We start from the raw sequence: 17,592 nt of genomic DNA on the forward strand, positions 1-17,592 counted from the left end.
TTCAGAGGTTTAGTCCATTATCTTCATGGCAGAAAACAGTTGTGCATGCAGACCTGGTGATGGAGAAGGAGCTAAGAGCTCTATGTCTTGATCCACAGGCAGCAGGAAGAGAATATGCCACACTGGGCATAGCTTGAGCATAGGAAATGTCAAAGCCTGCCTCCAGAGTGACACACTTTCTCCAACAGGGCCACACCTCCTAATAAGTGCCATTTGTTATGGGTCAAGCATTCAAACACATGAGTCTGTGGGGGCCATACGTTTTCAAACCACTACACATATAAATAAGCTGACTGTGCCTCTTTTGGGTATATAATCAGAAGATTTAATCTGGCATACCACAGAGATATTTGCCCAGGCATGATTGTAATGATTCACAATTTTAAGATATGAAGTTACATGTTCAACAGACAGACTAACCATAAAGAAAATGTTACATATATATATCATGAAATTTATACAACTGCAAAGAATGAAATTGTGACATTTGAAGTCAGATGGATGGAACTACCTTACTAAGTGAAATAAGTGGGTCTGAGTCTGATGTCACAGGTTTTATTTCATGTAGCCTACAGACTTAAATTTTTTATATGTGTAAATATAGATTACAACATGAAAGTAGAAAGTGAACTGTGAGAATGAAGTTCAAAGTTTGAAGGCACAAGAGAAGGTTATGTATGTGTCATGAAAGCAAGACAGGGAACTAGTTGAGTAGGAGGAATGCAGCAAGAAGAAGAGTAAGAGTGTAAACAAAAACAAGGATACATACACCAGGCATGGGGGTGGCCTTTAATCCCAGCACTTGGGAGACACAGAAAAATGCATGTCAGAGTTCAAGGCCAGCCTCATCTACACAAGTTTCCAGACCAACCAGGGCTACGTAGTGAGGCCTGTCTCAAACAAATACACAAAGATATCTATGTATTCATAACGTCACAATGAAACCATTTTCTTTCTTATGGTAAGTAAAAAAGTTAACTAAGAGAAGGAAAAAACAAAAATTATTATTTATGTTAATACCTAATGTACTTATTTTTCAGCTTTAATTTCTAAATAACAATAGGTTATAACTCATGAAAACAGAAGCCTTTTGGAGTCATGGTTGTGTCCTTTCCCTATCCTGGAAGTGAAAAGCAAACATTTTAGAACTTGTGCTTTCAATTGACCTTGCAGTTGAGTCATAGATAGACATCACATGCTTATTGAGTTGCATTGTTTTTGATACTGATAATATCTATATTGTTAAATTTAAGACAGATTATATTTTATTGTCATTATTTCTAGGGGGATCATAATTCTCTACCTGGAATAGATGCTCAGGGAAGTCTTAGCCAGAGTTTGGAGGATTTCCTATTTACTAACCATGTTAGGGAAGCATGTACTTCATTGGCTGTAGTATAAACAGTGAAATTTCTTCATTCAGGTGGAAGAGCACAATGGCCACATGTTTAAGGCCACCCAGTACAGCATCCCTACCTACTGTGAATACTGTTCTTCCTTGATATGGATAATGGACAGAGCCTCTGTTTGCAAATGTGAGTATCAGACATCTTCAAGGGAAAAGTTTTCATCGTCCTCTCTTGTGTTCACTTGTCTGCAAAGCTAGTACCATGTACATGTCAGGTTCTATACCCACTTAGGATAAGAGTTAAGCTCTCTTGAACTATAATTGTAGTACTTCTTAGTGCTTGAGCAGCTGAATTTTGGAAAACACTTAGCTAGTTGGCCCTTTGTTAGTTTAACACTCTGATGTATACCCTTGTTTTAATGTAGTCTTTCGAATGAATTGCAGTTTTCTGCCACCTTGGAACTCACTCTGGGCAGGTTGTCATGACTGCCTGAAATGTCTTCAAGGATCCCTTCCTATGGTTTTAGTACAAATTTACCATCTTTTTAATGATGCTAAAAATCTATAGCAACCAAGGTCTTTTTGTCCATACCTATGTGTCCCTTGCCTGACCAAACCGAATATGTATTTAATTTCATTTTCAAGTTGTCATTATAAAATGTGTTAAATGTATCCAGCAATAACCACATACAACCTGAATGCTATGTTCTCTTGAAATTTCTTCCACTACATTACTTAGCCCCTTAATTAGGCCTCACTCATTTTCAGAACCTACTAGTTCAAAGTAGATAATTTTTTTTTGCCAGAAAATATAAATGACCTCTAGTCCAGTTCTCTATAGGGTCACTGTTTGCATGTGGAGCATATGAGCCTGGTCCTCCACTGTCTCCATTCTTATTAGCAGTCTGGTTTTCTAGCCTCCCTCCACAATGTCCCATCAAGGTCTCTAGGACTAGGGCTTTTCTACGCTGAAGTTCCATACTTTTACGTAGCCCTCTCCCAGTTCAGTTTCAAAGACTTAAAATGACTTTGTCAAGTTTAGTCCAGACAACAACCCCACTTCTCTGATACCAGTTTTCTGTATTAATTTTGTGCTAGTGTGACCACAGTGCCTGATAGAAGTGACTTAAAGAAAGAAACATTTGTTTTGGCTCATGGCTTCAGAGGTTTTAGTTCTTCATGTCCAGTGGTAGAAGCAAACCAAAAAGCAGAGATTCTGTCCCACATGAGGAACAAGATGTAACCTTTAAATGCCCACACCTCTAGTGACTGACTTCAACCAGTGAGTTTCTACTGTGTAAGGATTCCACCAGTTTCCCAAAACGGTGCTTCTAGATGGGGAATAAACATTTAAATTATAATCCTGTGGAGATTTCAGATTTAAATTTGAATGAAGCAAGAGCTTCCTTTCATTTTCTTATCAGTGGTCTTAAAAATTATAATATTGGTAATGGGAAATAGTCTGAAATGTACCTAATTCAAACACTATGATTTTAGGCTAAGCAGTGATTCTCAACCTTCCTAATGCTGTGACCCCCAACCACAAAAATTGTTTTAGTGGCTACTTCATAACTGTAATTTCGCTATTGTTAGGAATTATAATGTAGATATCTGATATACAGAATATCTGATGTGTGTCCACCCTCCCTCCAAAGGGTTGAGACCCACAGGTTGAGAAGCACTGATTTAGAAAATTTGCTTTTTTTATGGCCAAAGTAGATTTAGATTGATTTCTTATAGAATTGTTTTTATGACTGTCTTGGTGATCTCACCATTATAATAGCATGGCCTTTATTACTTGGTGTAGCTTTGAAAACATAAAAGATTAGAAGTTTAAGAAAGAATATTTTGTAAGTTTGCAAGAACTGGTAGAACAGAATGACAGAAGTCACCTTGCTCTCAGTTTTCCTTTATCAAATGTTTTGTTCTCACCAGCTGTCTGGCTGCCTTGTTACTGGGCACTCTAAGAAGTTGGGTTTGTTTGTTGTTTTGTCTTTGAGACAGGGTTTCTTTATGTAGCCCTGGCTGGCCTCAATTCCTCAAAAGATCTGCCTACTTTTGCCTCCTAAGCCTAAAAATTATTTTTGCTCCGAACTTTTTTTCACCTTACATTCCCTACTATAACTAATACTTTGCTTACATTTTTTTTAACAGCTCTATTCTGGTCTTTCAGGGATAATAAATAAGCCCTTTTGTATTTTTTTAATGCACTGCCAACTTCAGTTTATTTCAGTAAGCATTTCTCGACATTAATCCCTTTTTTGTCCATAGTTATAATTTTTAATTGGGATTTCTGGGACTTTAATAGGTTTTAGAGCACCTGGGAGTACATACATACTAATTTGTGAATCAAACTATAAAGATACGTAGATAACCTGTTAAGTGTGAGGGTAGGAGACATGAGCAAGGCAGACACCCTAGAAAGAGGAGGAGAAAAAGCTTGTTCATTGACACTGACTGAAAATGTTAGGCACATTTTCAGCATCATTTCTCTTAACGGAGGCGGGCATAGAACAAAATGTGTTTAATTACCTTAAGGCAGAGTCAGCTCCAAAAACCAGAGTTGTGAACTTGGTAAGTTCTTGTCATTGATCTGCAGACTAAGATTGCTGTATGCTTAACCTGTTTTCCAGTGTGTAAGTACGCTTGCCATAAGAAGTGCTGTCTGAAAACCACAGCCAAGTGTTCTAAGAAGGTAAGGCATTACTGCCACTTAGTACATAGTGTATCTCGGGTCTTTTTTTTCTTTTCTTTATTTTCGTCATGTGGAAAATAGTTGGGGCTTCTTTAGCAGCTTTATAATACAGTGGTTTTCAAATTTTGTGACCTCAAATCACATTAAGAAGTATGTTTTATGTCACAATTCAATATACATGTGTGGCGATATATTTATATAGCTGAATTAACTTTGAAACCTTTCTCTTGACTTTATGTAAGCTGCTAAGTTACAGTTTGAAAAAACCCTGCTTCTACTGACTTAAATGTTCATAAGTTCTTCTGAGGAATTAACTTTACTGTTGACTATTAACATTTAACCATGAGCAGCAGCATATACCAAGAGAGCTTGTATTTTTTGATACCTATTTGTATTTGTGTATGCAAGTCTAAGCGCTCCTGAACATGCATCTTCAAGGGAACAACCTAACAACCTTCTTGTTGTTCTTGGTTTTGGTTTTTTGAGACAGGGTCTTTCTATTATGTATCACTGGCTGTCTTCGAACTCACTATGTAGACCAGATTGGCTTTGAACTCACAAAATTCACCTGCCTCTGCCTCTCTGCCCCTCTGCCCCTCTGCCCCTCTGCCCCTCTGCCCCTCTGCCCCTCTGCCCCTCTGCCCCTCTGCCCCTCTGCCTCTCTGCCTCTCTGCCTCTCTGCCTCGCCAGGATTAAAGGCATGAGCATCATGCCAGGCTATGTTTTTTATTGGATTATTTATTTATTTATTTATTTACATTTCAACTGTTATCCCCTTTCGGAGTATCCCATTCATAAATTCCCTAACTCATCTCCTTCCCCCCCCCCTTCTTCTAGGAGGGGGTTCCCCCACCCATTCACCTACCCCTTCCCACCTCTCCGTTTTGAAATTCCCCCTACACTGGGGGGTTCACCCTTGGCAGGAACAAGGGCTTCTCCTCCCATTGGTGCCCAAAAAGCCATCCTCTGCTACATATGCAGATGGAGCTATGGGTCAGTCCATGTATACTTTTTGGATGATAGTTTAGTCCCTGGGAGCTCTGGGAGCTCTGGTTGGGTTGATATTGTTATTCTTATGGGGTTGCAAACTCCTTCAGCTCCTTCGTCCTTTTTCTAACTTCATCCATGGGGACTCTGTTCTCAGTTCAATGGTTGGCTACGAGTGTCCACCTCTGTATTTGTCATGCTCTGACAAAGCCTCTCAGGAGACATCTATATCAGGCTCCTGTCAGCATGCACTTCTTGGCATCAGCAATATTGTCTGGGTTTGGTGTCTGTATGTATATGGGCTGGATCCCCAGGTGGGGCAGTCTCGGCTCCAAACTTTGTCTCTGTATTTCCTCCAATGAATATTTTTGTTCCCCCTTCTAAGAAGGACTGAAGAATCCGCACTTTGGTCATCCTTCTTCTTGAGCTTCATGTGGTCTGTGGATTATATCTTGGGTAATCTGAGTTTTTAAGTTAATATCCACTTATCAGTGAGTCCATACCATGTGTGGGTTTTGGTTTTGGTTTTGTTTTGTTTTTGTTTTTTTGTGATTGGGTTACCTTGCCACACTCAGGATGATATTTTCTAGTTCCATCCATTTGCCTATGAATTTCATAAAGTCTCATGTAGTACTCCATTGTGTAGATGTACCACATCTTCTGTATCCATTCCTCTGTTGAAGGGAATCTGGGTTCTTTTCAGCTTCTGGCTATTATAAATAAGGCCACTGTGGACAAAGAGGAGCATGTGTCTTTGTTGTATGTTGGAGCATCTTTTGGGTATATGCTGAGGAGTGATATAGCTGGGTCCTCAGGTAGTGCAATGTCCAATTTTCTGTGGAACCTTCAGACTGATTTCCAGAGTGGTTGTACCAGTCTGCAATCCCACCAACAGTGGAAGAGTGCTCCTCTTTCTCCACATCCTTGCCAGTATCTGTTGTCACCTGAGTTTTTGATCTTAGCCATTCTGACTGGTGTGAGGTGGAATCTCAGAGTTGTTTTCATTTGCATTTCCCTGATGACTAAGGATGTTGACTTGTCCTAAGGTGCTTCATGGCCATTCGATAATCCTCATTGAGAATTCTTTGTTTAAGGTCTGTACCCCATTCATTAATAGGGTTATTTGATTCTCTGGAGTTTAACTTCTTGAGCTCTTTGTATATATTGGATATTAGCCCTCTATGGGATATAAGATTGGTAAAGGTCTTTTCCCAATCTGTTGATTGCCATTTTGTCTTAATGACAGTGTCCTTTGCCTTACAGAAGCTTTGTGGTTTTATGAAGTTCCATTTGTCAATTCTTGATCTTACAGCATTGGTGTTCTGTTCAGGAAAATTTCCCCAGTGCCCATCCATGTGTTCCAGATTCTTCTCCACTTTTTCTTCTATTAGTTTGAGTGTATCTGGTTTGATGTGGAGGTCCTTGATCCACTTGAACTTGAACTTTGTACAGGGCAGTAAGAATGGATTGATTTGCATTCTTCTACATGCTGACCTTCAGTTGAACCAGCACCATTTGTTGAAATGCTCTCTTTTTCCACTGGATGGTTTTAGCTCCTTTGTCAAAGGTCAAGTGAGCATAGGTGTGTAAGTTCATTTCTGGGTCTTCAATTCTATTCCATTGATCTACCTGTCTGTCTCTGTACCAATACAATACCATTTTTTAAACCACTATTGCTCTGTAATACAGCCTGAGGTCAGGGATGGTGATTCCCCCAGAAGTTCTTTTGTTGTTGAGTATAGATTTCGATACCCTGGGTTTTTTGTTATTCAAAATGAATTTGCAAATTTTTCTTTCTAACTCTATGAAGAATTGATTTGGAATTTTGATTTGGATTGCTTTGAATCTTTAGATTGCTTTCGGTAAGATGGCTGTTTTTCTAATATTAATCCTGCCAATCCATGAGCATGGGAGATCTTTCCATCTACTGAGATCTTCAGTTTCTTTTTTTTTTTTTTTTTTTTTTTGGTTCTTTTTTTCGGAGCTGGGGGAGATCTTCAGTTTCTTTATTCAGAGACTTGAAGTTCTTGCCATACAAATCTGTCTGTCACTTGCTTGGTTAAAGTCACACCAAAGTGTTTTATATTCTTTTTGACTATTGTGAAGGGTGTCATTTCCCTAATTTCTTTCTCAGCCTGCTTATCCTTTGAGTAGAGGAAGGCTACTGATTTGTTTGAGTTAATTTTATACCCAGCCACTTTGCTGAAGGTGTTTATCAGGCTTAGTAGTGGAACTTTTGGGGTCACTTACGTATACTAGCATTTCATCTGCAAATAGTGATATTTTGACTTCTTCCTTTCCAATCTGTATCCCTTTGCCCTCCTTTTGTTGTCTGATTGCTCTGGCTAGGACTTCGAGTACTATGTTGAATAAGTAGGGAGAGAGTGGGAAGCCTTGTCTAGTGCCTGATTTTAGTGTTTCAAGTTTCTGTCCATTTAGTTTGATGTTGGCTATTGGTTTGTTGTATATGCTTTTACTATGTTTAGGTATGGGCTTTGAATTCCTGATCTTTCCCAGACTTTTAACATGAAGCGGTATGGAAGTGATCATGTGGTTTTTTTCCCTCTTAAGTTTGTTTATATAGTGGATTATGTTGATGGATTTCCTTATGTTGAACTATCCCTACATCCCTGGGATGAAGCCTACTTGATCATGATGGATGATCGTTTTGATGTGTTCTTGGATTCGGTTTGGGAGAATTTTATTGAGCATTTTTGCGTCATATTCATAAGGGAAATTGGTCTGAAGTTGTCTTTGTTGGGTCTTTGTGTGGTTTAGATATAAGTGTAATTGTGGCTTCATAGAAGAAATTGGGTAGTGTTCTGTTTCTATTTTGTGGAACAGTTTGGACACATTATTGTTATTAGGTCTTCTATGATGGTCTGAATGAATTCTACACTAATCCCATCTAGTCCTGGCCTTTTTTTTTGGGGGGGGGAGACTTTTAATAACTGCTTCTATTTCTTTAAGAGTTATATGACTATTTAGATACTATTTAGATGGTTTATCTGAACCTGATTTAACTTTGGTACCTGATGTCTGTGTAGAAAATTGTCCATTTCATCCTCATTTTCCAGTTTTTTTTTTTTTTTTTTTGAGTATAGTCTTTTGTAGTAGGTTCTGATGTTTTGGGTGGTTTTTGTTTTTTTTTTTTTTTTTTATTTCCTCAGGTTCTGATATTATGTCTTCCTTTTCATTTCTGATTTTGTTAATTTGGATACTCTGTGTATCTTTTGGGTGTATTTGCTTCTTTTTGTTCTAGAGCTTTCAGTTGTGCTGTTAAGCTACTGATGTATGCTCTCTCCAGTGTCTTTTTGGAGGCACTCAGAGGTATGAGTTTTCCTCTTAGCACAGCTTTCATTGTGTCCCATAAGTTTGGGTATGTTGTACCTTCATTTTCATTAAATTCTAGAAATTTTTTTGACCAAGTTATCATTGAGTAGAGCATTGCTCAGCTTCCATGTGTATGTGGGCTTTCTCTTGTTTTTATTGTTACTGAAGACCAGCCTTAGTCTGTGGTGATCTGATAGGATGCATGGGATTATTTAAATCTTCTCTATCTGTTGAGGTCTGTTTTGTGACAGGTTATATGGTCAGTTTTGGAGAAGGTACCATGAGGTGCTGAGAAGGAGGTATATTCTTTTGTTTTAGGATGAAATGTTCTATAGATATCTGTTAAATCCTTTTGGTTCATAAATTCTGTTAGTTTCTCAGTGTCTCTGTTTAGTGTCTGTTTCCATGATCTGTCCATTGATGAGAGTGGGGTGTTGAAGTCTCCTACTATTATTGTGTGATGTGCAGTGTGTGCTTTGAGCTTTAGTAAGGTTTCTTTTATGAATGTAGATCATCCCAAGAAGCAAGCTGGAGTAGCCATTCTAATATCAAATAAAATCAACCTTTAACTAAAAGTTATCCAAAAAAGAAAAAAAAAAAGACAAGGAAGGACATTTCATATACATCAAAGGAAAAATCCACCAGTATGAAAAGTCAGTCCTGAATATCTATGCTCCAAATGCAAAGACACCTACATTTTTAAACAATTGTTAGTGACGGATAATAAGAAGGCCCAGTTAGGGATTGGGGATTTAGCTCAGTGGTAGAGCGCTTACCTAGCAAGCGCAAGGCCCTGGGTTTGGTCCCCAGCTCCGAAAAAAAGAAAAGAAAGGAAAAAAAAAAAAAAAAGGCCTAGCTCACCCTTGAGTGGGGCTAGCCCTGGACAGGTGATGTCCTGAGTTTTGTTATAAAGCAGGTCAGTAAACAGTGTCTCTCCATTACTTATGCCTCAGATCCTGCCTTGAATTCTTGACAAAATTTCCTTTGATGACAGATTATGATGTGGAAGTTTAGACAAAATAAACCCTTTCCTCACTGGTTTCTTTGGTCATGGTGTTTTAACACAGCAATAGAAACCTAATGAAGAAAACAACCACCAAACAGTATTCTGTGTAGAGATATTACATACAAAAGTCAGAGAAGATGGTTGAAGCTTTAGCAATCTCGCAGGACTATAGAAGATGGGAGAGAGTTCCATACTGTCAAGATTTGGACCACGTGATTTGATCTTAAAGGAATGAACCTACATTTAGAAATATTTTACTTCAGGACTTTTATATATATTTTTTAACTTCAAGCTATTTAACATAGATGGCTAAGAAGCTAATTAGAATAGAATTTTCCAGAGTCTCAGTGCTTAGGAGAGAAAAGAGAAAACAATTAAACTTTAGGATTAGTAATCAGAGAGAAATCAGTTTTCTAAACTCTCATTGAGAACCATCTCAAGAAATACACCCTATGAACGGGAGTGAATCATTGATAGACTGAGCTTAAAAAATTTACCAATTAGCTTTGGGGTGGTCCTTAATTATATTATGGTGGTACTTCCTTATTCTGACCACCCACAAGAGAGGCGGAGGAAGCTCTCCAAAGAGAGAGAACATTACTCAGCACTATTATAATTTTGTCAAATATCATACCAGACACAGGAATTAGACTACTTAGTAGTCAATAAAATAAATTTCAACAGTTAAGAAGTATTAAGTACATAGCTTTAAACTTTAATGGTTATGTTTAAATACTAGATAAAAAGATGGAGTTCACCAATGAACTAAAATATATTAGGTATAGATTTTAACAGAATCAAGTAGAGATTCTGGAGAAAAGTGCAGTTGAAATTTGAAACTTGGTGTTGTTTAGCAACCTATACAGAAGGAAAAGTTAGTGAACGTTTTAAAAAGTTTACACACAAAAAAATATTCAGGCTGGGAGAATTGTAAAAAGAATGGAAAAACATTTTAAATATTTTTAACTAATGATAACACTGTGACACAGGGAAAATAGTGAAGAAATTTTATAACTTTAAATCTGTACATTAAAAGTATAGTTAGCCTATTAAAAAATGGTGTTCAGAGCTAAACAAAGAATTCATAGCTGAGGAATGCTGAATGGCTGAGAAACACCTAAAGAAATGTTCAACATCTTTAGTCATCAGGGAAATGCAAATCAAAACAACCCTAAGATTCCACCTCACACCAGTCAGAATGGCTAAGATCAAAAACTCTGGCGACAGCAGATGCTGGCGAGGATGTGGAGAAAGAGGAACACTCCTCCATTGTTGGTGGGATTGCAGACTGGTAAAACCATTCTGGAAATCAGTCTGGAGGTTCCTCAGAAAATTGGACATTGCACTACCTGAGGACCCAGCTATACCTCTCTTGGGCATATACCCAAAAGATGCCCCAACATATAACAAAGACACATGCTCCACTATGTTCATAGCAGCCTTATTTATAATAGCCAGAAGCTGGAAAGAACCCAGATGCCCTTCAACAGAGGAATGGATACAGAAAATGTGGTACATCTACACAATGGAATATTACTCAGCTATCAAAAACAATGACTTTATGAAGTTCATAGGCAAATGGATGGAACTGGAAAATATCATCCTGAGTGAGGTAACCCAATCACAGAAAGACATACATGGTATGCAGTCATTGATAAGTGGATATTAGCCCAAATGCTTGAATTACCCTAGATGCACAGAACACATCAAACTCAAGAAGGATGACCAAAATGCAAATGCTTCACTCCTTCTTTAAAAGAGGAACAAGAATAACCTTGTCAGGGAATAGGGAAGCAAAGTTTAGAACAGAGGCTGAAGGAACGCCCATTCAGAGCCTGCCCCACAGGTGGCCCATACATATACAGCCACCAAACTAGATAAGATGGATGAAGCAAAGAAGTGCAGGCCGACAGGAACCAGATGTAGATCTCTCCTGAGAGACACATCCAGAATACAGCAAATACATAGGCGAATGCCAGCAGCAAACCACTGAACTGAGAACGGGACCCCCGCTGAAGGAATCTTAGAAAGGACTGAAAGAGCTTGAAGGGGCTTGAGACCTCATATGAACAACAATGCCAACTAACCAGAGCTTCTAGGGACTAAGCCACTACCCAGAGACTACACATGGACTGACCCTGGGCTCCAACTGTATAGGTAGCAATGAATATTCTAGTAAGAGCACCAGTGGAAGGGGAAGCCCTTGATCTTGCTAAGACTGAACCCCCAGTGAACTAGATTGTTGGGGGGAGGGCGGCAATGGGGGGAGGGTGGGGAGGGGATCACCCATATAGAAGGGGAGGGGGAGGGGCTGAGGGGATGTTGGCCTGGACACTGGGAAAGGGAGTAACAATTGAAATGTAAATAAGAAATACTCAAGTTAATAAAGATGAGGAAAAAAAAGTATAGTTAGAAGTGACTAAACTTCCATCTCATGGAGGACAATCCAAAAGCTCAGCGAATTATACTCAAGAGGAGCAGAAGAAATAGTAATGAGAAATCAAAGCTGTCTATACCATATAAAAACCTACCAGACAAAGTTTTGATTTCTGGAAAGACTAAAGTAGATAAACTTTAGCAAAGTAATAAAGAAAAAATAGTTATTAAAAAGTTTTTTTTTTTTACTTTTACTCATTGTATGTGGGTGCTGTGGCCTGTTTCACATGCTGTTACACACATGTGTAAGTCAAGAGAACAATTTGCATGTGTCAGTCCTAGTTCACCTCAGGTTCAATTTAGCAAGTGCCTTTCCCCTGTACCCTCTTGCAAGCCCCAAGAATATGTAGAGTTTGGGGCATGTTTATTTCAGGTTTCCTGGATTCAAACCTAGTTGCCCTTCAAGTTGTTATTTAGTAGCCTCAACTGTTTTCTAGTTTTTCTTTCACAGTTTTCAGCTATTAACCTTTTGATGCTGTTGGAAGAGCCTGAACATATATATTATAAGATGATAAGTATATGTTTGATGCATGTATCATATCAGTAGCAAAACTATTTGTTGATGTGTATTTTTGCTTAAATCATTTCAGTAATCATTATTACAGTTTTTCTTTATTATTTGCTCCATACCAGGTGGTACTATGCCATTTATCCTTAGAAACTAAGTAGAATATAATAGTTTATTGCAAGAATTTAGCCAAGTTGATGAAGTGAAAATACTAACATTTAATGTGCATCCTTTAAATATTCTGCCTTAGATCTAGTAGTGGTATTAGGGATGTTATTTGATACTGATTTAACATCCTTCAAATTAAATTTGGAATGAATTCTCTGAGAATTAACTGCTGACATGCAAAATGTATAGATGGGTGATAACAGAAAACTGACTCTTGTCATGGCTTTGGAAAATACTCCAATAGTGTCTCTTTAGCTGTCAGAGTAACATCCAAGTGTACTTCATAGCCTTTGCCTAGCTTTTTGGTCATTCTTAGTTTAGCCATACCAAATGAGAGTCTCATGTATCTCAGACTAGCCTGGAACTCTGCATAGCCCTGGATGAATTGGAACTTCGGATTCTCCTGCTTCTTCCTCTCAAGTGCTGGGGATCAAATTAGGACAGCAAGCAAGCTAGGCCAGTGCTTTGCCAATTGAGCTACTGTCTAGGCCAGACTTAACTGTCTATTTCCTGTTTCTATAATTACCCAGTAAACCTGTCATTTTACTTATTTCCACGTGCTAATGTAGTACCTTAGCATTAGTTTTAGGGGGCATGCTCTCTCTTACTTTTGTTTTCCTGGTATCTAGATCATAATGACAAATGTATCAATTAAGACAAAAAATCACAATCAATGCAAGGCCTTAAGTCTTACCAATGCATTACTTCACTTGTCTATACTAGCTAGCCACTAAAAATGTCTGCGGATAAAGGAGGCTATCATGTATAGGATATGTTAGAGGAGAAGGAAATTCATGCTGGGAGAACTAGTCTTGATACTGTTAGAGTGGTTCAAATGAGCAGTAACATAAGTTGAAAGCGGGTGATGAGACACAACTGAGACGTGAAAGTACAGAGATTAGGCTGAGTGACTAAAGCTTGCTGATGGTTGGAATGCAGTGAAGGTGATTAATAGGCTGAAGGAGGCAGATAAAAGAGAAGGAAAGAAAGATTTCTGCGTTGATTTTTAGAAGAAGATGATTGAAACTTTTAGCTCATCAATTTGTACTTTTTAAACCGCAATTCCATTTTCTGCCAACCCCTAGGGTTATCTGCTATATAAAACTAGGAAAATAAAATTGGTTAAGCATGCGCTATAGTGTTTGAATGCATTTAGAAACAAAATTTACCTTTCATTTAGTATGATCCAGAGCTGTCATCTCGGCAATTTGGGGTTGAGCTGTCCCGTCTGACTAGTGAAGACCGAGCTGTTCCTTTAGTGGTAGAGAAGCTCATAAACTACATTGAAATGCATGGACTTTATACAGAGGGTATTTACCGAAAGTCTGGTTCAACTAATAAAATCAAGGAGCTTCGACAAGGTCTAGATACAGGTAAGAAAGTAATGTAGGTAAATGAAGATGCCATACCTTTATTTTAAAAGTTATTTCAGTTTTATTATATACTGCTTCTCTAAATGTAGGGCCAGAACTTTTTGGGGGTGCTTCTTTGCTATTTTTGAGTCTTTGTTCATCAGACATGTACTAACAGTATCAGTTATAGCAAGTATTGTAAGGTACTTGAAAAAGATCTTAATCTATTTATCAGACTAATTAGATTCTGATATCCTTCACTTATGAGAAGGAAAATGTAGACTCAGGGAAATTAATAGAATGTTGATCTAAGGCAACAAAGATTTTCAGAAAGAGTTTTAAGACTCAGAGACATTATTTATCTGCACTTACAGATAAGGAATCAGTCTGACAGAATTCTGAGTTCATCTAACTACTCATCACCAACCAGTGACCATGTTGGAATTTAGTCCTATGTTCTCTAAATCCATAATTTACAGTACTGCCTGTTAGTCCTCACTGTTCTGACCACAGACAGGATTCTTTGCAGTAGATTTTCCTGCCTGCCTATGTACATTAAGGACTTAGTTATTTAAACTAATAGTGAGTTGAGTACTTAATGAGTGTAAAGCTTAGTCCCAGAGTACATACAAGGGTTTGTCTTTGGTTTCATTAAAGAAATGTATTCTTTATCATTGTTAGAAAAAAATAGTTTTTTTTTTTAAAACAAAACTTAGATACAAAAGTTGTCTTTGTGTGACTAAGAACTCCAGTGGTTTTTCTCACTATCAGTGAGAAATAAATTATTATGAAAATAACAGGAAATGCCTGCTAAAACTTGATAAATTCTGACCGAAAGAACTTTGTGTACACTATTTGGGGCATTTGTCAGGTTTGGCTCACTCTTGAACTATGCAAATGCAAAACAAGATGAAGATGTTTCCATCACATTTTCCTGCCTTCTCATTTCTAACTCAGCCTTGCGTTTAGTCCCCTTGGACTTCTGAAGCATTGATACTCAAGAGTATGATACATAGACCAATCTACAAGACAGGGACAAAATCAGAAGCAGACTCGTCTGCAGCAGGTTGATTCTTCCTTCATGAAAACACGATCTTTTTTATTTGTATTCACAAGATATTTAGAAAACACAGACACCAACACTATTCCTTCATGGTTTGAAGTAGCAATTCCAAGCATGGAAGGAAATTGTAGAACATATACATTAGTTTAATTACGAAACATGAAGGCTTTTTTTAGTAGGTTTACTTTGTGAAGTATACAGTTTAAATATTTTGCATGTTTGCTTTGTTACTAACTCTTGTCTCTAAATAGATGCTGAAAGTGTAAACCTAGATGACTATAACATACATGTCATTGCAAGTGTATTCAAACAATGGCTTCGTGATTTGCCCAATCCACTCATGACTTTTGAACTCTATGAAGAATTCCTTCGAGCTATGGGTAAGCACAAGCTTCTTGGGTTTAAAAGAAAGGCCTATACTTGATAAAGCAATGCCATGTGTTGCAGTCATTATTAAGGCTTCCTGTGATAGATTAGCTTTTGTGGGTCCTAAATTAAGCTTGGGACAGTCAATACAAACTGCCAGTGCATTTTTACCTATTCACATGTTGAATTTTAATGGCAGTCAATACAAACTGCCAGTGCATTTTTACCTATTCACATGTTTGAATTTCCATCCAGCAAGAAGATACGACATATAACAGGGTTATTCACTATAACTTGCTATTTTTATCATTTGTCTTAGGCCTTCAGGAAAGAAAGGAGACAATCCGTGGTGTGTACTCTGTAATTGATCAGCTCTCCCGGACTCACCTCAGTACACTGGAACGCCTTATCTTTCATCTAGTTAGGTAACTTATTCAAGACAGGTTCTCACTATGTATCTCTGACTGTCTAAGAACTCACTGTCTAGATAGGCTGGACTTGAACTCACAGCTAACTTCCTGCCTCTACTCAAGTGTTGGAATTAAAAGCATGTACCAATATGCCTGGTCTTTTGGAGGCGTGTGGTCAGGATTCCATTTAAATGAAGAGTTTGAATATATGTCATTGCCTTGCCTAGGAATATAGTTTAACACTAGAGTGTTTACCTAGCATGCACAAAGCCCTTGGTTTGGTCTTTACCAATGTTTAAACAACACCACCTCTCACCTTTGGGCAGTGAATAGGGTTGGATCCCTTCAGGCAGAAATCTGCTAAACTGAATCACTGTTAGAGTAATGCATATGGCAGCTCACACCTCATGGTGGCTCCAAGTAGCAACCAGTTTGACATTGAACTAGAAGAATTTTTGTCTCTGGACAAAAACTACTTTGTGGGAGCTGGGTTCAGACTGTACTCAGGAGTTGACTAACTAGAGACTTCAGGAGTGGATATCTTTCCCTGTATAAATATTTGAAGTGGTTGGGAATACAACCTTCTTTCTGGTCAGATGTGGTGTTTGGAAATGCCTTAAAATATCTACTCTAGGGGTTAGAGAAATGGTTCAGAGGTTAATAGCATTGACTGGTCTTCCAGAGAACATGGATTCAATTCCAGGTACCCACACAGCAGCTCACAGCTGTCTATAACTCAAGTTCCAGGAGATTGGACAGTGTCACACAGGCAGACAGACATACAGGCAAAACACCAATACACATAAATCATTTTTTAAAAGAAAAAAACCCGCACAACTCTGCATCTGCAGACATAGTATGATGTTAAGCAGCAGGTTACAGAATTTTCTTAATATGCTATATGTTGAGCTGTGATGCCTCAGACTGTTTCAAGGAGTAGTAAAAGTCCATTTTCCAGGTAAAGGGGTAGCTCTGAGGAAGTCTACAGTGTTTTCTTTTCCTTAAGCTTAGGTGGTTGTCTGTGCAGTACTGTGGGGTTGATGGCATATTGTCCTCTCTTCCATACCTCCACACTATTATGTTATTTTATCTTCTTTTCATTTGTGTTGGTTTTGTTTTATTCCTTAGGATTGCTCTACAGGAAGACACTAATAGAATGTCTGCTAATGCTTTGGCCATCGTGTTTGCACCTTGCATTCTCCGTTGCCCTGACACTACTGACCCACTACAAAGTGTTCAAGATATCAGTAAGACTACCACGTAAGGCCAGCCACATTCACCTCTATAGGACCTTAGTTGGTATAGTCCGTTTTATCCAAATATCAAACATAGTAAATGATTTCATAAGTTCCAGTGCATTTAAGTAGATTCTTGGTTATTCTAAGGCTTGTTTCAATTTAGGACTGCTTATAGTTTTTAAATGAATTTCTGTTTTGTCAAGTTATATGTCTCTATCTGTGTCTATCCATCTATCCGTCCATCTGTCTGTCTGTCTCTTCCTATGAAGCTTGTAGTCTAATCATGACCTTATCACTCAATCCCTTTGGTTGTACTAGTTCAGTGTTTCTATATTTCACCCTCATCTTTTTTCTTTAAAACTTTAGTCTTACTTTTTTTTTTTTAAGATTTATTTATTTTATGTATGTGAGTACACTGTAGCTGTCTTCAGACACACCAGAAGAGGGCATCAGATCCCATTACAGATGGTTGTGAGCCACCATGTGGTTGCTGGGAATTGAACTCAGGACCTCTGGAAGAGCTGTCAGTGCTCTTAACCACTGAGCCATCTCTCCAGCCGCTCATCTTTTTTCTTTAGCTTCTGTTTGTTCTCAATTTGATGGCAGCACAGGAACTTTTGGAAAATGTAAGGGCTTGAGTCCTATCCCCAGATTCATTAATTGATTTATTAATTGATGTGGT

The 17,592-nt window shown here is 38.1% G+C and overlaps 1 protein-coding gene and 1 long non-coding RNA gene across 30 annotated transcripts in view; one reads left to right on the forward strand and one right to left on the reverse strand.

The window, feature by feature from the left end:
* The window catches only part of Myo9a (myosin IXA), a 203,022-nt gene that overhangs the window by 167,908 nt on the left and 17,522 nt on the right, over positions 1-17,592 (forward strand). For all 19 annotated transcript variants that reach the window (XM_087560284.1, XM_087560285.1, XM_087560286.1 and 16 more), the window contains 6 exon segments: positions 1,424-1,535; positions 3,982-4,043; positions 13,662-13,854; positions 15,148-15,276; positions 15,582-15,687; positions 16,801-16,932. In XM_087560284.1, the coding sequence (XP_087416410.1) occupies positions 1,424-1,535; positions 3,982-4,043; positions 13,662-13,854; positions 15,148-15,276; positions 15,582-15,687; positions 16,801-16,932 (734 nt within the window).
* The window catches only part of LOC102546766 (uncharacterized), a 150,480-nt gene that overhangs the window by 105,138 nt on the left and 27,750 nt on the right, over positions 1-17,592 (reverse strand). The window lies entirely within an intron of this gene.

Source organism: Rattus norvegicus, chromosome 8, assembly GCF_021556685.1.
Source record: "Rattus norvegicus strain SHRSP/BbbUtx chromosome 8, alternate assembly SHRSP_T2T, whole genome shotgun sequence".
NCBI classification, from domain to species: Eukaryota; Metazoa; Chordata; class Mammalia; order Rodentia; family Muridae; genus Rattus; species Rattus norvegicus.